At 42.9% G+C, this 16,344-nt stretch overlaps 1 protein-coding gene across 1 annotated transcript in view; it reads right to left on the bottom strand.

Annotated features, from left to right (window-relative positions):
- Positions 1-16,344, bottom strand: part of GLG1 (golgi glycoprotein 1) — a 52,536-nt gene that overhangs the window by 25,174 nt on the left and 11,018 nt on the right. The window contains exons 5-8 of the mRNA XM_009290857.1: positions 11,048-11,251; positions 10,315-10,386; positions 7,823-8,006; positions 5,730-5,944 (exon numbers count right to left, since the gene is read on the bottom strand). Coding sequence (XP_009289132.1) covers positions 5,730-5,944; positions 7,823-8,006; positions 10,315-10,386; positions 11,048-11,251 — 675 coding nt within the window. The remainder of the gene's footprint in view (positions 1-5,729; positions 5,945-7,822; positions 8,007-10,314; positions 10,387-11,047; positions 11,252-16,344) is intronic.

A 16,344-nucleotide genomic window follows, 5' to 3' on the forward strand; every position in this document is an offset into this window, starting at 1 on the left:
AAATTTTATATTTAAAAATAATATAAAATTTTTAATATATATATAAAATACATATACACATATATAACAAAAGCAAGGTGTCAGTTTTTAATCTACTTAAGAGAAGCCATGGTATAAGCAAAAGATGAAAACAAAAACTTCCCAAAGATTGAGAGACCAGGTGCACTAACTTGAAGCTGTGATATCCCTGCACTCCTTCTGTGACTTCTGAATACTTTCAACTGTCATAGGTAAATACAGTATGAACAGTTTCATCAAGTCCTTTCTTCTTGCAAAACCATTATTCTGATTAAAGCTTCAGAAAAATAACTGTCTCATTAATAAGGAAACATAATTTAGCATCCACAGCACTAGGTTTCCAAATCAGATCCAGACACAGCCCATGGCATCTGAACATGAATTTGGGAGGTGTCTGCTGGGCCAGGGGAAGGGAATTTAGGTAAGTCTCAATCTCACTTAATCTCTAGTTTTGGGCAGAAGGGTAGCTTTGTGGGCCACTACTCAGCCCAGGATCCCCAACGCCCCACCTCATTTCTCACCAAGCATTGACTTCCCAAAGTCCGAACAGGCAGACATAGGGCAGAGACTGCTATCATTCCACAGGCAAACATTTATAGCTGACACAAGTTGGAGCAGAAAGAGAGCTTGCTTAGAAGGCAACTGCACACCGACATCAAATGGTCTACACTGTTAACATCTTGACACTTACTTAATGACTTTTGTCACTGGCCCCCAGCCCAACTAAATCAAAAGCACAGTTACAATTTTATCCTCCATCTTTCAAAGTCTGCACCTGAACACCACCCAGGAAACTTCCAGGGGCAAAGCCCTAACATCACAAAACATGGAGAAGAAAAAAAAAAAAGGCATCAGAAAACTGGAGAAGATACAAGCTAGCGCGATTTATCTGGTAGGAAGCTTGTAATCAAGAGGACAGACCACAGACTGCCTGGGAGGAACACAGGATTTCCTGCAACTCGCTCTTGGCCAAAGTTAATTAGGCCCAGCCTCAGCTTCTAAGGTATGCAGGCAGCTCAGAAGAGCGCTGCCTAGCAGGCACAAGCTGTTGATTCAAAAATTCTTGCGATATTTTTCACTAAAAAATAATAATAAAAAAAAGAAACATTTTATACGACTGACAGTGGTCAAACAGAAGCCAATACAGGATCCGGTTCATAATAGGGAGCTGCACCTTAATCAGCAGGAGAAGTGAGAAGTTCTTTACAAACTTTTTAAGAGTCAATGCAAGGAGTAGAATATGGTCGTTCTGCTGGCATGCACACACACACAGCCTGCATGGACAGACAATACGCTGCACGTAAAGTGCTGGGCTCACTTCGTGTCAGATGTTTACATATAAAAAGGGATCAAGAATGATTACTGGAATTACTCCCTCAAGGACAAATGGGTGAATAAAACCTCAAACCTGACACTTTCTTACACACACAGATCAAATAAACTGGCCAGAGTATTATATAGGCAGGATTCTTCCTCAGGTCTCAGTTTAAGTGGTATTTGTGTTGCTATCAAGTGGAAGAGGCCAAAGTGCACTGGGTACGACAGCTCAGAAGCACCAGATTGCCTCCTACAGTCTCTCTGCCCCGTTTTGGGCACTACTGCAGGATTCCCAGTCCTGATTCTCAACCACGTGCAAGATGCGCAGCAGCGAGCCAGCTGCCCTGACTGCAGGGGCAAGGGAATAATTTGGCACCAGTAATAAAAGTGAAGGTTTTATAGGATTTTCCTCCCTCCTACAACAAACCCTTGCAGCTGAAAAGCAGCTGGATAACCTTTATAATCCTCTGAACTTTTATCCTGATGTGTGTGGAACTAACAATTAACTATCGACTTATTAGCTGTATTAGAAATTGAAAGCAGAAATATCTGCCCTTTTAGCAAGGATCATAGTTTTACCTGCTCAAGGGACTGAAGAGAAAAAACAAAGATGAGACCAGAGCAAAATAAAAGTCACGTATTTGATAAACAGTTTCCCAGCAGCTCTAGCACAAAATATTGCTTCCACTGAACAGCACCACAGGTGCTAGACACCACCAGTACAGCTGTTGATCTTTTAAGGGCTGATGCTCACAATTAAGGGACGCATATATCTGCTGTCTGATGACCTACAGCATCACAGACCCACTCTCCCTACGCGCAGGATCTCTGTCTTTGAAGAATAACGTAACAATAATATTTGCAGAAGACCATTTAATGACTGGAACATATCCAAGCTGTATATGCTTCCCCAAAGCAAAGAGCTTGTTTTACACAGGAAGACGTGCTCCTGAAGTAGTATCTCATCCCGATGGTATTTTTTTTTCTTAATAAAATGCATGCCCCTATAGAAGTACATCAATAGTATAAATAATAGGAGCCCTATCCTTTGCTTCAGAACAGGCAGAGCGTTCTCTGAGATGGCAAAGCCAAACTGGAAAGAGCCCTTAAGAGGGCACATTGCTAGAGCGCACCTGTGATATCCTGGGGTGAGGAAGGTACTTAAGCCTACAGTTAGGCAAGATAAGGCTGACCAAACACCCAGGAGTTTTTTTTTTTTAACTTAGGCTGAACCATTTATGTTACACAGAAAGCCATCGTTCCTCTACCATTCACAGAACTTGGGCATTTTGGCAAGTTCACTGATCAAAACCGAGACAAAAAACCACACAGCTCTTAGACATTTGGGTCTAGGCATGCCTCTTGCACAACAGCACAGTTAATTGTGAGCGCAGACTCTCATATGCAAGATCATTCTGGTTGAGGTGTCTCACAAGAAATGAAACCCCTCAGATCAATAAATTGGGGTTTGCGAAGGTTTGAGAACACATTTCACTGACAGTTTTAAATACAAAGAATCACTCGTATTCCTCCTGCAGGAAAGGGTATGAGCAGATGCTCCTGCAGGAAAATAAAATTATGGAGGTTCTTCGGTTATGTTTTGTTGTTTTGGGATTCTTTGTGTTGTTTTTGGCAGATGGGCAAACATCTTCCTTTCATAAGGCAAGCAGAATCAGAGCAAACCTTGACAGACAGGACAGTAAGTAAAAACAGATCCAAATTAGACGTTTCCCATTCCAATTTCCTCAAGCAAACTGTCTAGGCAAGCACGTCTGAAGAATTTCAGGACTAGTCCTACTGCTTTGGGCTAGCCAAGAAATTAAACTGCTGTATTAGTGTTACCTACTGATGCTACTAAAAGCACATGGACACAAGTTTTTGACCCCACATAGAAAAGACAACGTCTGGAGATGAGCCCAAAGCAACAGTGTTGTTTTCCTCTGTTTCCACAGGTGATAAGGTAGAGATGCCACAGACCAGTAGTTCCACCATCAACAGCCACATCAAAGTTCAATCAGAGCATCAGCACCACGTTCCTGAAATAAGAATTGCCCAAAAACATCAGAAAGCAAGGACCAACATCAGTCAGCTTTGGTCTAGCTGGACTTGGTCTGAAGCCATGTAGACCAAGCAGTAGCCACGAGCAAGCAAGCAGGAGATGGCTGAAGCAGCCATCCTATCTGCAGATGAGGAGCCATTGGAGGTACAAAGTGATAGGACATCTCACCAACATTACATTGTAGACAAAAAAAACCCACAAAACCCCAAACCAAAACTGCTCTTTGATGCAGTCTGCTAACTAGTTTTTGGAAACCCCAACACGGGTTAATCTTTCCCCCATGAATGAATTTACTGAAGCAGCACTCCTGAGACCATCCGCAGGTCTCAAAGACAGAACCATACTGACACATGGCAATGAAGATGCTGAGAAATCAGCTTCAGAAAAGCATCCGTGGCTCAGCAGAAGCATACATTAAAGGTACTCTCTAGGTATCCAAAAGGAAATTAAGTAGCTCCAGCCTCTATGAAGGGATGGACCTCTAACTTGCCTTCTTCAAGGCCTGTCGTATGGGCCAATCTCATACGACAGGCGAGTTTGAGTCTCTTGCAAAAGCCGCACAGTATCTGGAAGGGTTTCAGACAGTATTATCTTCCTTACAAAGATAATTTACCTACCATAGAAGATAAAAGCAAGAAGCTCATTCTAACACAATAAATCAAAACAGAATAAAACCAGTGACAGCTGAGACAACCATTGCCATTCACATACAAAAATATCAACAATAAACGATTTAGTACCTCAGAAGTCGTAGGCAGCTATATAATAGCACCATGCCAGTCCTCAGGAACCCAGAGCATTAGAATGTTTAGCATATTCTTGCAATCATCTACTTCCTCTTGCCCATAAAAACATGGACAAACTAATCATATTTTATAAAATCAACACTTAATTTAGGCTCCTGCTGTCTTTTGCACAGAGAACAGTACACAGGTCATTCAACTTGAAGGGGAGTCATGGAGAAGCCCTGCTGTTGCATCAGCTTACTGTACAAAAACAAAGCAGAAGCTTAAGTGTAAGAGAACTAAAAAAAAAACCCTATAGATTTCTACAGACATTCTTTTTCCCCAGAAGTCTCAAAACTCATATCACTTTTGGGGGTCCCCTGCCTTGACTTATGACTTGTTCTGAACATGCACTTCATGATCTGGAAGTTATTCCCAAGATGAACTGATCTTCTGACAATTTGCAAATAATCAAGTTCTGAGGCAGCAAGTTCAATTTCATATTTAAACAGAAACAAGTATTCAGTTTTTCACACTAATGTTGCAAAACATAAGTCACACACTACAGCTTACCGCAGAAATGACTCAAACTGTACAGCTGCTGCACCAATACACCTGGTATTTATGCAGAAATAAGCTTCATCACAAAAGCATCCTATCCCTTACAAAAATTACTTACAATTCATTTATCTTTGATAACATACACAAACCGGCAGCATTTTGGGCTCAGGCTTCAAGCTACATTTACACGGAAAATGGACTACTGTGGTTCTGTATATTGCAGGAGGTCAAGAGCACACATCTCCCCCAAATTCCTACATCAGCACTAATGCCCCCTAGCCATTTTTAGCATTGATGTCACTTTTCCAGGCTCATGGGTCATTAAAAAAGCAGGTATTAAGTAAAAAAAAAATGTAATATTACATTAAAAAGCACTAATGAGTTTGAACAAGTATTAAACAATTGTTTTCAATTTAAAGAGACTACAAGCAGGATGCATCTGGGCCAAAATGGAGCTTTAAAAAAGGCAAAAGAATCATCCCCTGTTAAAGAGGTATTTTGGAGAAGAATGACAATTCCTTCAGTGGCTGCATCTACAACAACGTGCAGCAGTATGTTGTACCTACCTGTCCCTGAAGTTCCATTTCCATCGTTTAAGCTGAATGAAATAGCAAAAATAAAACTGAGTGGAAAGGTACTTTGAGAAGATTTAGTGCATTTCTAAGGATAGGGCATAGGGGGGAAAAGGGAAGGAGAGGGAATGTTTTAACACTTATAAAAAAGCAAGTTTCCCTACATCTTGCACCCAGGAGAGAATTCCATGACCTGAGAGCTGCTGGTGAAGAACTACTGGAGATCCGGTACAAAATCCAGAGCAAAGCAATCCAAAATGTATTTTTGAGGAAAAAAAACATTACTAATGTGCTGCTAGATACCAAGTTACACTTCATACCATGACCATTACACAACTGCCTCCAGCATTCACTGGTATCTGGCAGAGACAGACTGCCTTCAGAAGAATCTCCATCGCAAGGCAAAATGTTAACAGACAAATCAGTGCTTCTACCAACTGAGCAACCTAGAAGCAAAGCGATAGAAGAGCATCTTACTGCCTGCTGACAATTCAGCCCGACGTTTCCCTTTTCGCCCCGTACTACTTTCATCAGGCAATGCAGGGTGCGACCTTTCCGATGCAGGCCTGAGCAGTGGTGTTCAATCTCCCCTCGGCAGCTCAGGATGATTTCTGGGCTCAGTGAGAAGTCTTCCATTAGCATGCGCCGGTAATCCAACATTTCACCCTGGCACTCGCTGCTCACTTGTCGACCTGAGCCAAGAGAAGACAACATGATTTAGTATTAATGCTTAGCAGAGCCCTTCTTGACCTACGCTACCATCACGTTGGAAGAATAGGGACGATGTCTACACCCTGGACAACACCAGATTGCAACAAGTGTGCTAGAGCAGACATGGGGATTAAACCAGTTGTTACGGTAGCTCCCAGCATTTAATTAAACCTGTAAAATAGCCGGTCTATGGATTCAATACGTGGATTTGAAAAAAGGGATTCCTGAAAGATTAGGAGAATCTTATTTGGATTTCAGATTACAGGAGGTGCTTTTGAAGAACAGCTGAAAACACTCGGTGATCTGCAGTTCTGTGGTACAGGTCAGCTCTTCCTTGTATGCTCAAGGGCTCGTTTTTCCCCTGTAGAAACAGAAGTCACCTCTGGTAATCTACCAGCTTGATACGCAATTGGGGGAGGAATTTGTCCAGACAGCAGTTTAAACACTTTCTGAGGAAAAAGGTTTTCTAGAGCAATAGCACATGCTTGCTCAGGAAGCCAAAACACAGAATAGAGTATGTTACCAAGAGTATATACGGAGTGTCTAACAAACTGCTGCAGTTGCACAGAATCTAACTTTAATCAACGCTTAGATCTGCTATAAGCTTTCCTACAGTCCCCATGTAGACAGTTTGTTGGGTTTTTTTAATCAAAAGGAACATGTCTTTTTTGCTATGCCCTCCCCTTAGCCCCCATCACAACTTGTTCATACATGTACAACGCCCCATGCAACGGAGGTCGAATACCCCAACGGGGGCTCCCAGGCATTATAATACAGACACGTGGAGGTGCATGGAATAATTAGTGTTCCTCCTGGGCTATGCTTCGTGCACAAGCCACACGCTGCAGAACCTGTTCCACCGTGAAAGTGGAAGTTAATGAACTTCCTGAACTGTTCAGAAAACTGAACAGCAGTTTTCTGCATGTAATTGAGGAAAGCACCTGCCCTACTGCAGGGAGAAGGAAAAAAACCCCACAAGTTTTCCACAAACAGCACGCGTCATTTCCACATCAATCAGAAGCAATGAGTTATTCAAACTCACAAACGCACAGATTGCTTATGGTGTTACGGCAGCCTTTCCCTCCTGTGCCAGGGGCATTGCAGCATGCAGCCCTGCTGCTGAATCAGAAACCACCCAGCCGCATGCCAAAGGGGAAACCAAACAATTCTCCAGTGCAGCTTTAGAGGATATAACATGTTGTTTTACGTGTTATGGCAATTTCACAGAGAACCTTTAGCATGGTCCTGCCGCATAGGGCCCTCTAATGCCTTTGGGACAGCCGCTGGTGTTAGGACATCTCCAGCTTACACTAACTTAAATGAACAAAAAGAATATTCTCACACTTACCTTCCTTCTATATAGGAAAAACTAGAGGTAGAGAAATTAAGGCATTTTCCTCGCAGTTCAGTAGCTTGGGTAAGAACATTACTTACAAGAGGCAGAGGACCGAGTATCCCTGGCTTTCCCAGAGTGATGATAAGCAGGTTCTCTATTCTGTGTTTTAACCCGGTAGCATATTTAACACTCACTACATAAAGGAGTAAAAAAGCTGCTTGAATTCACAGTGAATAGAAGGATTTGCAATTACACATCAGTCCAAGTGGGATTTGCTATTTTGCATTTTAAACTTCTTGCCTACACAATAGGAGTCAGCATCAGAGGTTTACTCAGCTATTCTGACCTTCAAAACAACAGCGATGAAAGCATTATGATGAGGAAACTTGCCTCTGAACCAAAGTTTGGAAAAGGTTACTTGGAGAAGGGGACTGTAAATACATGTTGAACCTGAAGGTCCAAGAGAAACTTTTAAAATCAAGGTCCCAACAAGTCACACATCTCTTGATGGAACTCCACTTACCTCTGTGCACAGCAGACTCTAAACACATCAACAGATAGGAAAGCCTGGCTTCCCGAGACCGGGGAAGGTTCTCCACATTACAGCGGTACTTCTTCAGATCACTTTTACAGGACTTTGCCAGCGAGTAACTGACTTTGTAGTCTTGGGCGATCAGCTTCTGGCGGGTTGTCAGTGCATCACGACACTGCAGGAGACACATTGGGATGGAGACACATTGGGATGGCTGAATGAGCTTCTGCACACTGGTAGCGGAGAGCTAGACCTGCTGCTGTTAAGTTTTCAAGTTGTGTTTCAAAAGACGACTGACGCTTTAAAATTCATGCGCTTAAGCTGGACTGCAGTTAAATTTCATTTGTCTCACAGAAACCACACAGTTAACAATGCACACCGAGGTCAACAGATCAAGGGTTTTAAAGGCAGCAGCTCTCTGCAGAGCACTACTTAAAACTGCACATTCATCCAGCTTTTTGTGAAGAGCTACGGCTGAAAGCATGACTCATTTTTGGTAACTAGGATCAGTTGCTGACATTTATCCCAGCTGTGGTACACACTCACCCCATGCCCTCAAGAAACAACTTTTTTCCAGTCGCATTTACAAAATAGTGTGTTCTTTGGATTTGTTCTGCAACGTGCTGAACAGATGACAGTAGATAAAGCAGTCTAACTGTGGGAATTTCTAGCCATTTTCCACAACTGGTGAGACTCACGAGGATGCACTGTGGCCAAACCCGAACCCAGCAGCTGAAAGAACAACCCTCTAAATTTCATCCAAAAACGGGCCTGTAAAAACACTGCTACGCTTTGTAGCTTTTGGTTTAAATTATATGAAAATTAAATCTGACGGCGGCAGATAATTCAGAATAGCTCAGGCAAATTTGTCCATTCTCAGCCTATTTGAAAGGAAGGAAAACTGTGCATGTGTAGGGTGGGGAGAACAGGGAGCAATCTCTGCACAAGGAACAGCGTAGCCCTATCGCCCTCTCCCCTTCCTTACATCAGGTTTTTGACTTTTCTCCCCCTTCTTCCCCCACCTACTCCAGGACCTGGAAAGCCCTACTCCAAGATACTCCCACCCCCTCCTTCATGCGCCCATCTCTGTGCCATGACTGAGACCTTGGGACTGGACAGACTTAAAGCTCTGGACACAGGGAGATACAGGCTCGCAGATACCTCATCCCCCAAAGCTGGGGAAGGTCGGGTACAGCCAGGGAGCCCAGCCTGGCAAGCAGTTTTGGATTACACAAAGCAAGCCACCCACTAGGCAGCTACTGTTGGCTACATGTGTGTGCAGCAGCCGATGCCATCAGCAAGGAGGGACTTTTTAGTGGGTAACAGCTTCTACAAAACTAGTGACTTTGCAGATGGTCCAACCTTGGCAGCTACAAGAGTGAGAACTAGATCTTGTGTTCCTCCTGCTCTGCAAACTGTGCCCTCAGAGCATGCACCCCTCTCTCCCTACCAAGTCATCTGCTACAGCTTTGTCTACCCTCTCAACATCTTACATTCGTATCTTAGACAGCTGACCACGGAAAAGACCCCTCAAAACCCACCACTGTCCCTGTACAACCAAAAACAGGTCAAGCAAAAATAGCAGCCCATTTCAGTAACGCGCTTGTACAAAATGAAGCTTTGTTTCAAGCCCTCAGGGATCACTCTCTGGTTTGAATTTGTTAATTGGAACCAAGCTTTCAGATAGCTAACGCATTTAAAGAAAGGGAAATGAGTCAGATCCCTCCAGGCCTCTGAATCGGGCTCCTTCAGCGGAGCTTCTCTGAGGAGGGCTTTACAGATATCCATCTTTGTATGTTTTCAGACAGATGATATAATTCCATATAATCCCAAACAGTATGATGCTGCTTCTGAAATCACCAAAAGCATTGCTGCCTTCCCAAAACACCTACACCAATACAAACTCTTTTCAGGACTGGCTTTCCAGAACAACTTTGTTGCTGTTGTTGTTGAAAACCACATCTTCAGGAAAAACATACGGAAAACTTCAGTAACTGAACTGTGCATCTTTCCCACAGAATTTGCTGCTTCATAGTCTGACACTCATACCCTTGAAAACAAAAGTGAAACACATGCAGCTTCCTGTGCTGAGGCATTTGGGCCTTTTGTTTCTAATCTGTACGTTATGACAGCATTTATCCAAGGCTTACCCCAGCATGGTGTGACTTCTACTTTAAACACTCAATCACAGTGCTACCACTTGAGCTCCATGTCTACCTTCCCAAATTACCCACCCAAAAGCTTTGATTTATTTAAATCCTTAACTTTAAAGGCTGTAACTTGAGTACAATTGATTCAAGCCATCAGCACGTAGCTGGAAACACAAACATATCAAAGTAAAAGCATCTGTTAAAGCAGTCGGTTATCTGACCACATAGATGATGGATTTTCCTCAACAGTGGAAAAGAATAATGTAGCCTGGACTGATGAATGATCTGATGATTTCTGCATTAAGGATTTGTCTCACTAAGACAGATACCTACCTTTTCACTCATTGATTCTTCAAACTTGTGATTAAAGAGGCACTTGTAGACTCGGCCTTCCCCAGCCTGAGTCTGTGAAACAGAACAGTAACATTTACCATTAAAGATAAGACTTGTAAAGCTTAACGAGCAGGATAAATTACACCTAAAGAGATTTATTTTTTAAACTTTAAATATTAACTTTAACGTATTAATATATTTCTAATGACAGTGATAGCTTCTATACTATAAAAATATTTTAAATTTTATTGCATTAAAAAGAGATCCGGTCCTGTTCGTCACCCTTATAGCAAGAAGATGCTCAGCTGATACAAGCTAACTCAGACTGAACAATGCAGCCTTCCAGCTCATGGCTCCAGGGATATGGAGCGCTGCGAGTAGAGTCAGACCAGGCTTACCTTGTGCAACAGCTTACCGCTGCAGAAGGGAGCAGTCACTTACCTTTCCTACCTCCTCCCCATTCGAGTCGTTCCACTCCCTGTCACAGCAGCTCTGATGGCCATTAAACCATTTATGCCAATTCAGTTCATTAGCCCACGGGAAATAATGCTTGTTTGTTGGGTGAGTGAATTTAATGCCAGATTTATTGCAAAATGACAGCTACAAGGTGTCTGTTTTCAGTAGTACACGATCTCACTTAGGGTCCACTCTACCATTCCGTTCCTTCTTCCAATGGGGTTTTGGTTTTTTTAATGGATTACTGTAGAAGAGAAGGCAAGAGGAAACTACTCACATTTTCACAAAATCGTTCTCTATCATCTCGGCATGCAAAGTAGAGATGCCGGTCCAAGTGGAAGTCATCCGAAGAGAGTTCAGCTACACGAAGAATTGCTTTCTTACACTGATCAGAAACCTGAATTCGAGGATCAGTCTCCTCCGCCTCTTTTACCAGGCCTTTTTCCAGGCATGCCACCACCTCTCCTTGTGAGTGGGCATCCTATATGAGAAGAACAAGACAACATCTGTAACCAGGCACTTACATGATCAAGTGATCTGTGATTCTGGATAAGCACCACATAAATTAAGCAAACAAACAAACTGTCTACATATAGACTTCCAAAAGTTCAGCCTAAACTGCATTTACGTTCAGAGGAGGCAACAGTTAATATCTGTACTGTCCACACACTTTATACACCACCACCCTGCTGATGGTCACCATGAAATCCCCCCTCCAATGCTCTGGGTTTGTTTTCATGTGACTTAATGAGATTATCACTGCTTAGTCACACTGCTCAGAGCAGTTTACCAAAATGGCCAAATTATCTTTAATCTGACATAGCTCTCTTCGCACCATGGCAACAGCAAGCAACAGCATCACATTAAGAACATACTTGGAGGAGAGGAAAAAAAAATCATAGTTCCTCCATGCTGAGACAAGCCTTCAGTCTGGGTAGTGATAATTAGTGATGCTAAAAAGGCCACAAAGGAGCTTTGACCAGTGTAGGCTTCTCAATGCTAATTCCTCCATTAAGAGAATAAAAAAAAATTCGAATCATTCAAAAGTAGATGAAGTCTCAGACAATGCAGTTCTGGCCCAATACTGTATGCCACGTCCACTGTCCTGCAAACCTGAAGACAACTTTGGACTATGACCAGCGACTGCCAATAAACATAGAGAGCCTGTGCTTTCTATGAAAGCCCAGAAGAGGCAGGGCGAAGCTGATCAAAGCTCCATTTAGTTTCCTACATCCTTTTCACGTGTTTAGAAAGGGAACTGTACCCCCTCTGTACCTCTGTAGGAGGTGTGACTCCTCTAATAAACAAGAACTCTTCTGGAATAGTTCTCTCAAGGCTTCTGCAAGTTCTTCCTGTGAAGACCACCTTAACTTACACTGCTCTGCTGTGAGAGGATATAGCTACTAAACTTGTATCAGACTATCTGGAGTATACAACAAGGTATGCATATTTGCATACATCTGAGTCACTCAACCTGACATTTGCAGTAATCATTCAGGAGCCATCCCTTCTGCTCGCTCCATCAAGTAGATTCATCCATTGCTGTTGCAGCAGCATGAGTAAGAGAGCAGTCTCCCTAAAACACGACCATGACTATTCCAAATCTCTTTTGTTCTGACATGTCTCCTCAGGTGGGCAGCCTCTGATTCCTGTTTTAACTCTGCTACACTTGGAGCACAAGCAGAATTGGCCGATTACAAAGTTGTAAACACAACCCAGAAGTATAATCAGTTTAAAAGGGCTAAAAGTAGTTTTCCCCTTAAAAAAAAGGCAAAAACCCCAAAACCCACACACCCCAAAACTCCTTATTTTGGTTTGCTCTTTTCTTTGAGTGGGAACTGGCCAACTCCACATGCTGGCCAGATATCAGCATCTGTGAAGAAATATAATTATGTATCAACAGTCCCTTTAGGACTGAACCCAAAAGGGATCTGAGGAATACTAGTTAGCAGTACATTCGCCACATTACTTAAAATTGACATTTATCCATAACCATGCCAAACACAAACACTGTTCCGCAAATCCTTGTGGTCAGTCATAGGTAGTGACTACAACTGAGGAGCTAGCAAGCATAAATGATTGAAAACAACCATTTTAAGCTCCTCTGGCAGGTTTTTTTCTCCAGCCTAGGTGAGGTTGCAGCCGGGAGGCAAGGCAGACCAAGATTACTCTCACACACCTGCAGCCTCCCCTTGCAAGCCATCAAGGAAGGCACAAAACAAGCTTTTCCTGCTAGGAAAATCAGAAGTTTCCTGGTTTCTTGCAGCCTGGGTCTAGATTCCTGGTCAGAGTCATACTAGATATGAAAGTAAACCTATTTTTAATAGTCTAGTGAAAGCAGATTTCCATATGCTGGATGCTGAATGTTTACTGTTGCATTTCAGGGACACAACATGAAATGACTAATTTATTGCATTACTTTGCAAATACAGTTTTTCCATTTGGGTAGATTATCCTGCAGTGCTGGCTCCTCTGCTGCCGTGTATTAGAGCAATTTGAAAACATGTCAGACTTAACAGAAATAGAAACACACACAAGTCAACACAGTTGGCTCCTGAAAGATGCAGTCTTGCCCTTTCCTCCTGCCTCCAAGCATTTACATGTCTTCTTGTGGTGCCATTAGTGTTCCTGTGCCCACCTGACACTGTTTGGGAGATTTACTGACCTAATCTGAGGTTCATTTTCAGGCAGATCAGGTCCCTGAGTGCTAGTGCTAACTAGTAAAGACAGCTTAAGGAGGTCCTAACTCTTCGCTTCTTCAGAAGTGCATGAAGGCAGCCACACTACTGGCCAAACAGAGTATAGATGGCACTTTACAAATGTGGTTTAGAGAAATATCACATCAAGCTTTAATTATAGGCTAACACCTACTGCATTTAAGACTGTACAATCTCTTATTGCAGACTGGAGGGGAAAACAAACATGTGTACAGCTGCACTCAACCGTCATCTTCTAAAGCAGCTGGCAACCAAAAGTTTGACAGGCTTGTCCTAAGGATGGCAGGACAGCTCTGACATTTGCGGTACCTGCATCACTTCGCAGCTCTACACCACGCAGAGCTGCCTGTTCCCACCTGCACTCCACATGCCACCAGTCCTGCGGGGCCAGCTCAGCTTCAGAGGCACCAAAGCCGAGGGTTGGCATCCCACAACGTGAGCTCTCCTGGTCCTGCTCCAGCACCGGCTGCCTGGGGCGTACAAGGATAAACGCCTGCTGCGGCTCTGCTGTGGAATGAATCCCAACAAAGCTTTTCCTCTACCCAGCACCCTGTTGTCAGAAAACCTCCACCTTAGCACTGAAGACCTCTAAGTTCACTCCACAGTCAGGACTCCCCAAAATTGCTGTAGGGGCTGACAGAGCCTAGGCCTCATTTCTCCAGTGCAACACACTGAAATACAAGAGATTAAATCTAAAAACCATACATGCTTCTTGGAATTGTTGCCTCACCACCACTATCAATCTTAAATGGAGAATTTTAACTGAAAGTTGCAAAGATCTGTTAAACATACTAGATAATTACCGAGTCTGGAGTGCCTTGAAACTCTATGTAGTTTTATGAAAGGATACATTTAGATCCACAAAGGATACAAGCAGCTTTCCAATACTGTCCTACGGCACTTTGAGCCACAGAGCAATGGAACTAAGTTCTAAATGTGCCCAAGCAAACCCCCTTCACCACAACACTTTGGGAGATTTTAATTGCTATGAGCAAAATTCAAACTCCAGGCACATGGCTTTAGGCCAAGACAGAATTTTAAAAACCTTGTTCTTACTTTCATTTTCCATCAGAGATCCCCCCCCCCCGGTATAGTTCAGGCTTTGCAACTCGTTTATTTTTTTTTGTCATTTTCAGAAGCTCCCCTGGAAAAGACTTCATTCTGTCTGAAACCTGACATGCCTCGAGCTCATGACTGTTCTAGACGCAGACTTGCAGAGAGAAGCTAGAAAAGTGATCAGAAAAGAGTCAAGAGCAGAAAGGAGCAGCAGGCAGGCTTTGCCGTTTATTTTTTTGTCATTTTCAGAAGCTCCCCTGGAAAAGACTTCATTCTGTCTGAAACCTGACATGCCTCGAGCTCATGACTGTTCTAGACGCAGACTTGCAGAGAGAAGCTAGAAAAGTGATCAGAAAAGAGTCAAGAGCAGAAAGGAGCAGCAGGCAGGAGGGTAAAACATAACCTGTCTTACCAGCACAGCACCTTGCACTGAACGGCCGTGCTGACTTGCTGGAGCCAGAGCAGTCAGGCTATGAAAAACCACCCCGCAGATCTATCGCGAGTTGCAGTTCGGCACTCCACCTGGCTAACCCGGACACCAGGGTTACGGGGATGGCTCTTAGATTAGCTAATTCCCAGTACTTCAGCTGATAGTACACTGCTATAATACTACATTAAGTAAACAAAGACTGAGCTGAATGTTATCTCTTCCCATTTAGACTCGTTTCCCCTCTGTGTCCGGTACTTCTATGAAACTAGGGAAAGAGTGAGAGCAACTGTACTCGAAGCACTTAGGGGTGAAAAAAGCAAGAGAACAATGGTCTCCTAATGTGTCTTTTTTTAGGAATCTGCAAAATACTATTATCTGGTAAAGTACTACAACAGATGTGCAATTGACACTTATATAGCCTTCATTATGGCAAATAATCAGCTCTAGTTTGGACAGCATGGCTAAATCGAGCACTCAGGCAACTATACACTACCCACTAGTTCGATACAATCCTGGACATTACTGGGATCGGGAAAGCAGCTCATTCTGATAGGCAGCCCAATAAGAAAAGCTCTGTTGCAATTACCAATTTCAATTTCAAATTAGACCCCCATTGCACGAAGACAAAGAAAGCTTTAAATACCAGGAGACCAAATTCGCTGTAAAGCACAACAGCCAACTGGAAAGGTGACTGAAACTACTGTTAAATATTTCTCTGTTAACTGGAAGAAAAAACAAACAAACAAAAACCCCAACTCCACAACACAGGCACATTACAAAACTTAGGCTGTAGATGTGTCATTAGAAAGCATTTTCTGCTATATATAGCAAAATGAAGTCTACAGTCAGATCAAGACTTCTAAGCTGAACTTTATTGCTCTTAAAGAGCAGAAAACCAACAAGAAACATGGAAAAGAAAGCACAGAAAACACCACATCGGAAGCAACAAACCCAGCAGGAACAGAATTCAATTAGGAAGTAGAAAGCAAGCTAAAACAAAAAAAAAAGTATAGAAAAGGAAAACGGTTAGCTAGCAGAGGGGCTTCAAGAGGCAGTGTAATTCCAGAATACCTACTGAAGTGCCTTTTACAGTTAAAAATGCCAGTTTATCCTAGTTACTACGATGAAGCTATCATACTGCAATCTACTAGCCGCCTGATGCGGATGGAGTTAGCGGTCTAGCAGTGCTTATTTCCATAAAAAAAGAGAGACATGAATCTCTTCCCTCACCTTCCTCCTCAGGTGTCCAGGTCCTATTTATTAAATTCACAGTTACATTCAGTCACACAAAAGGGTAATGACTGTTTCTCTACAGGCAACTCTCAGAAGCTACAGCATGGAAGTAAAACCTGAACCAGCATCTGATGGGAG

Source organism: Aptenodytes forsteri, unplaced genomic scaffold, assembly GCF_000699145.1.
Source record: "Aptenodytes forsteri isolate BGI_AS27 unplaced genomic scaffold, ASM69914v1 Scaffold14, whole genome shotgun sequence".
Taxonomy (NCBI): domain Eukaryota; kingdom Metazoa; phylum Chordata; class Aves; order Sphenisciformes; family Spheniscidae; genus Aptenodytes; species Aptenodytes forsteri.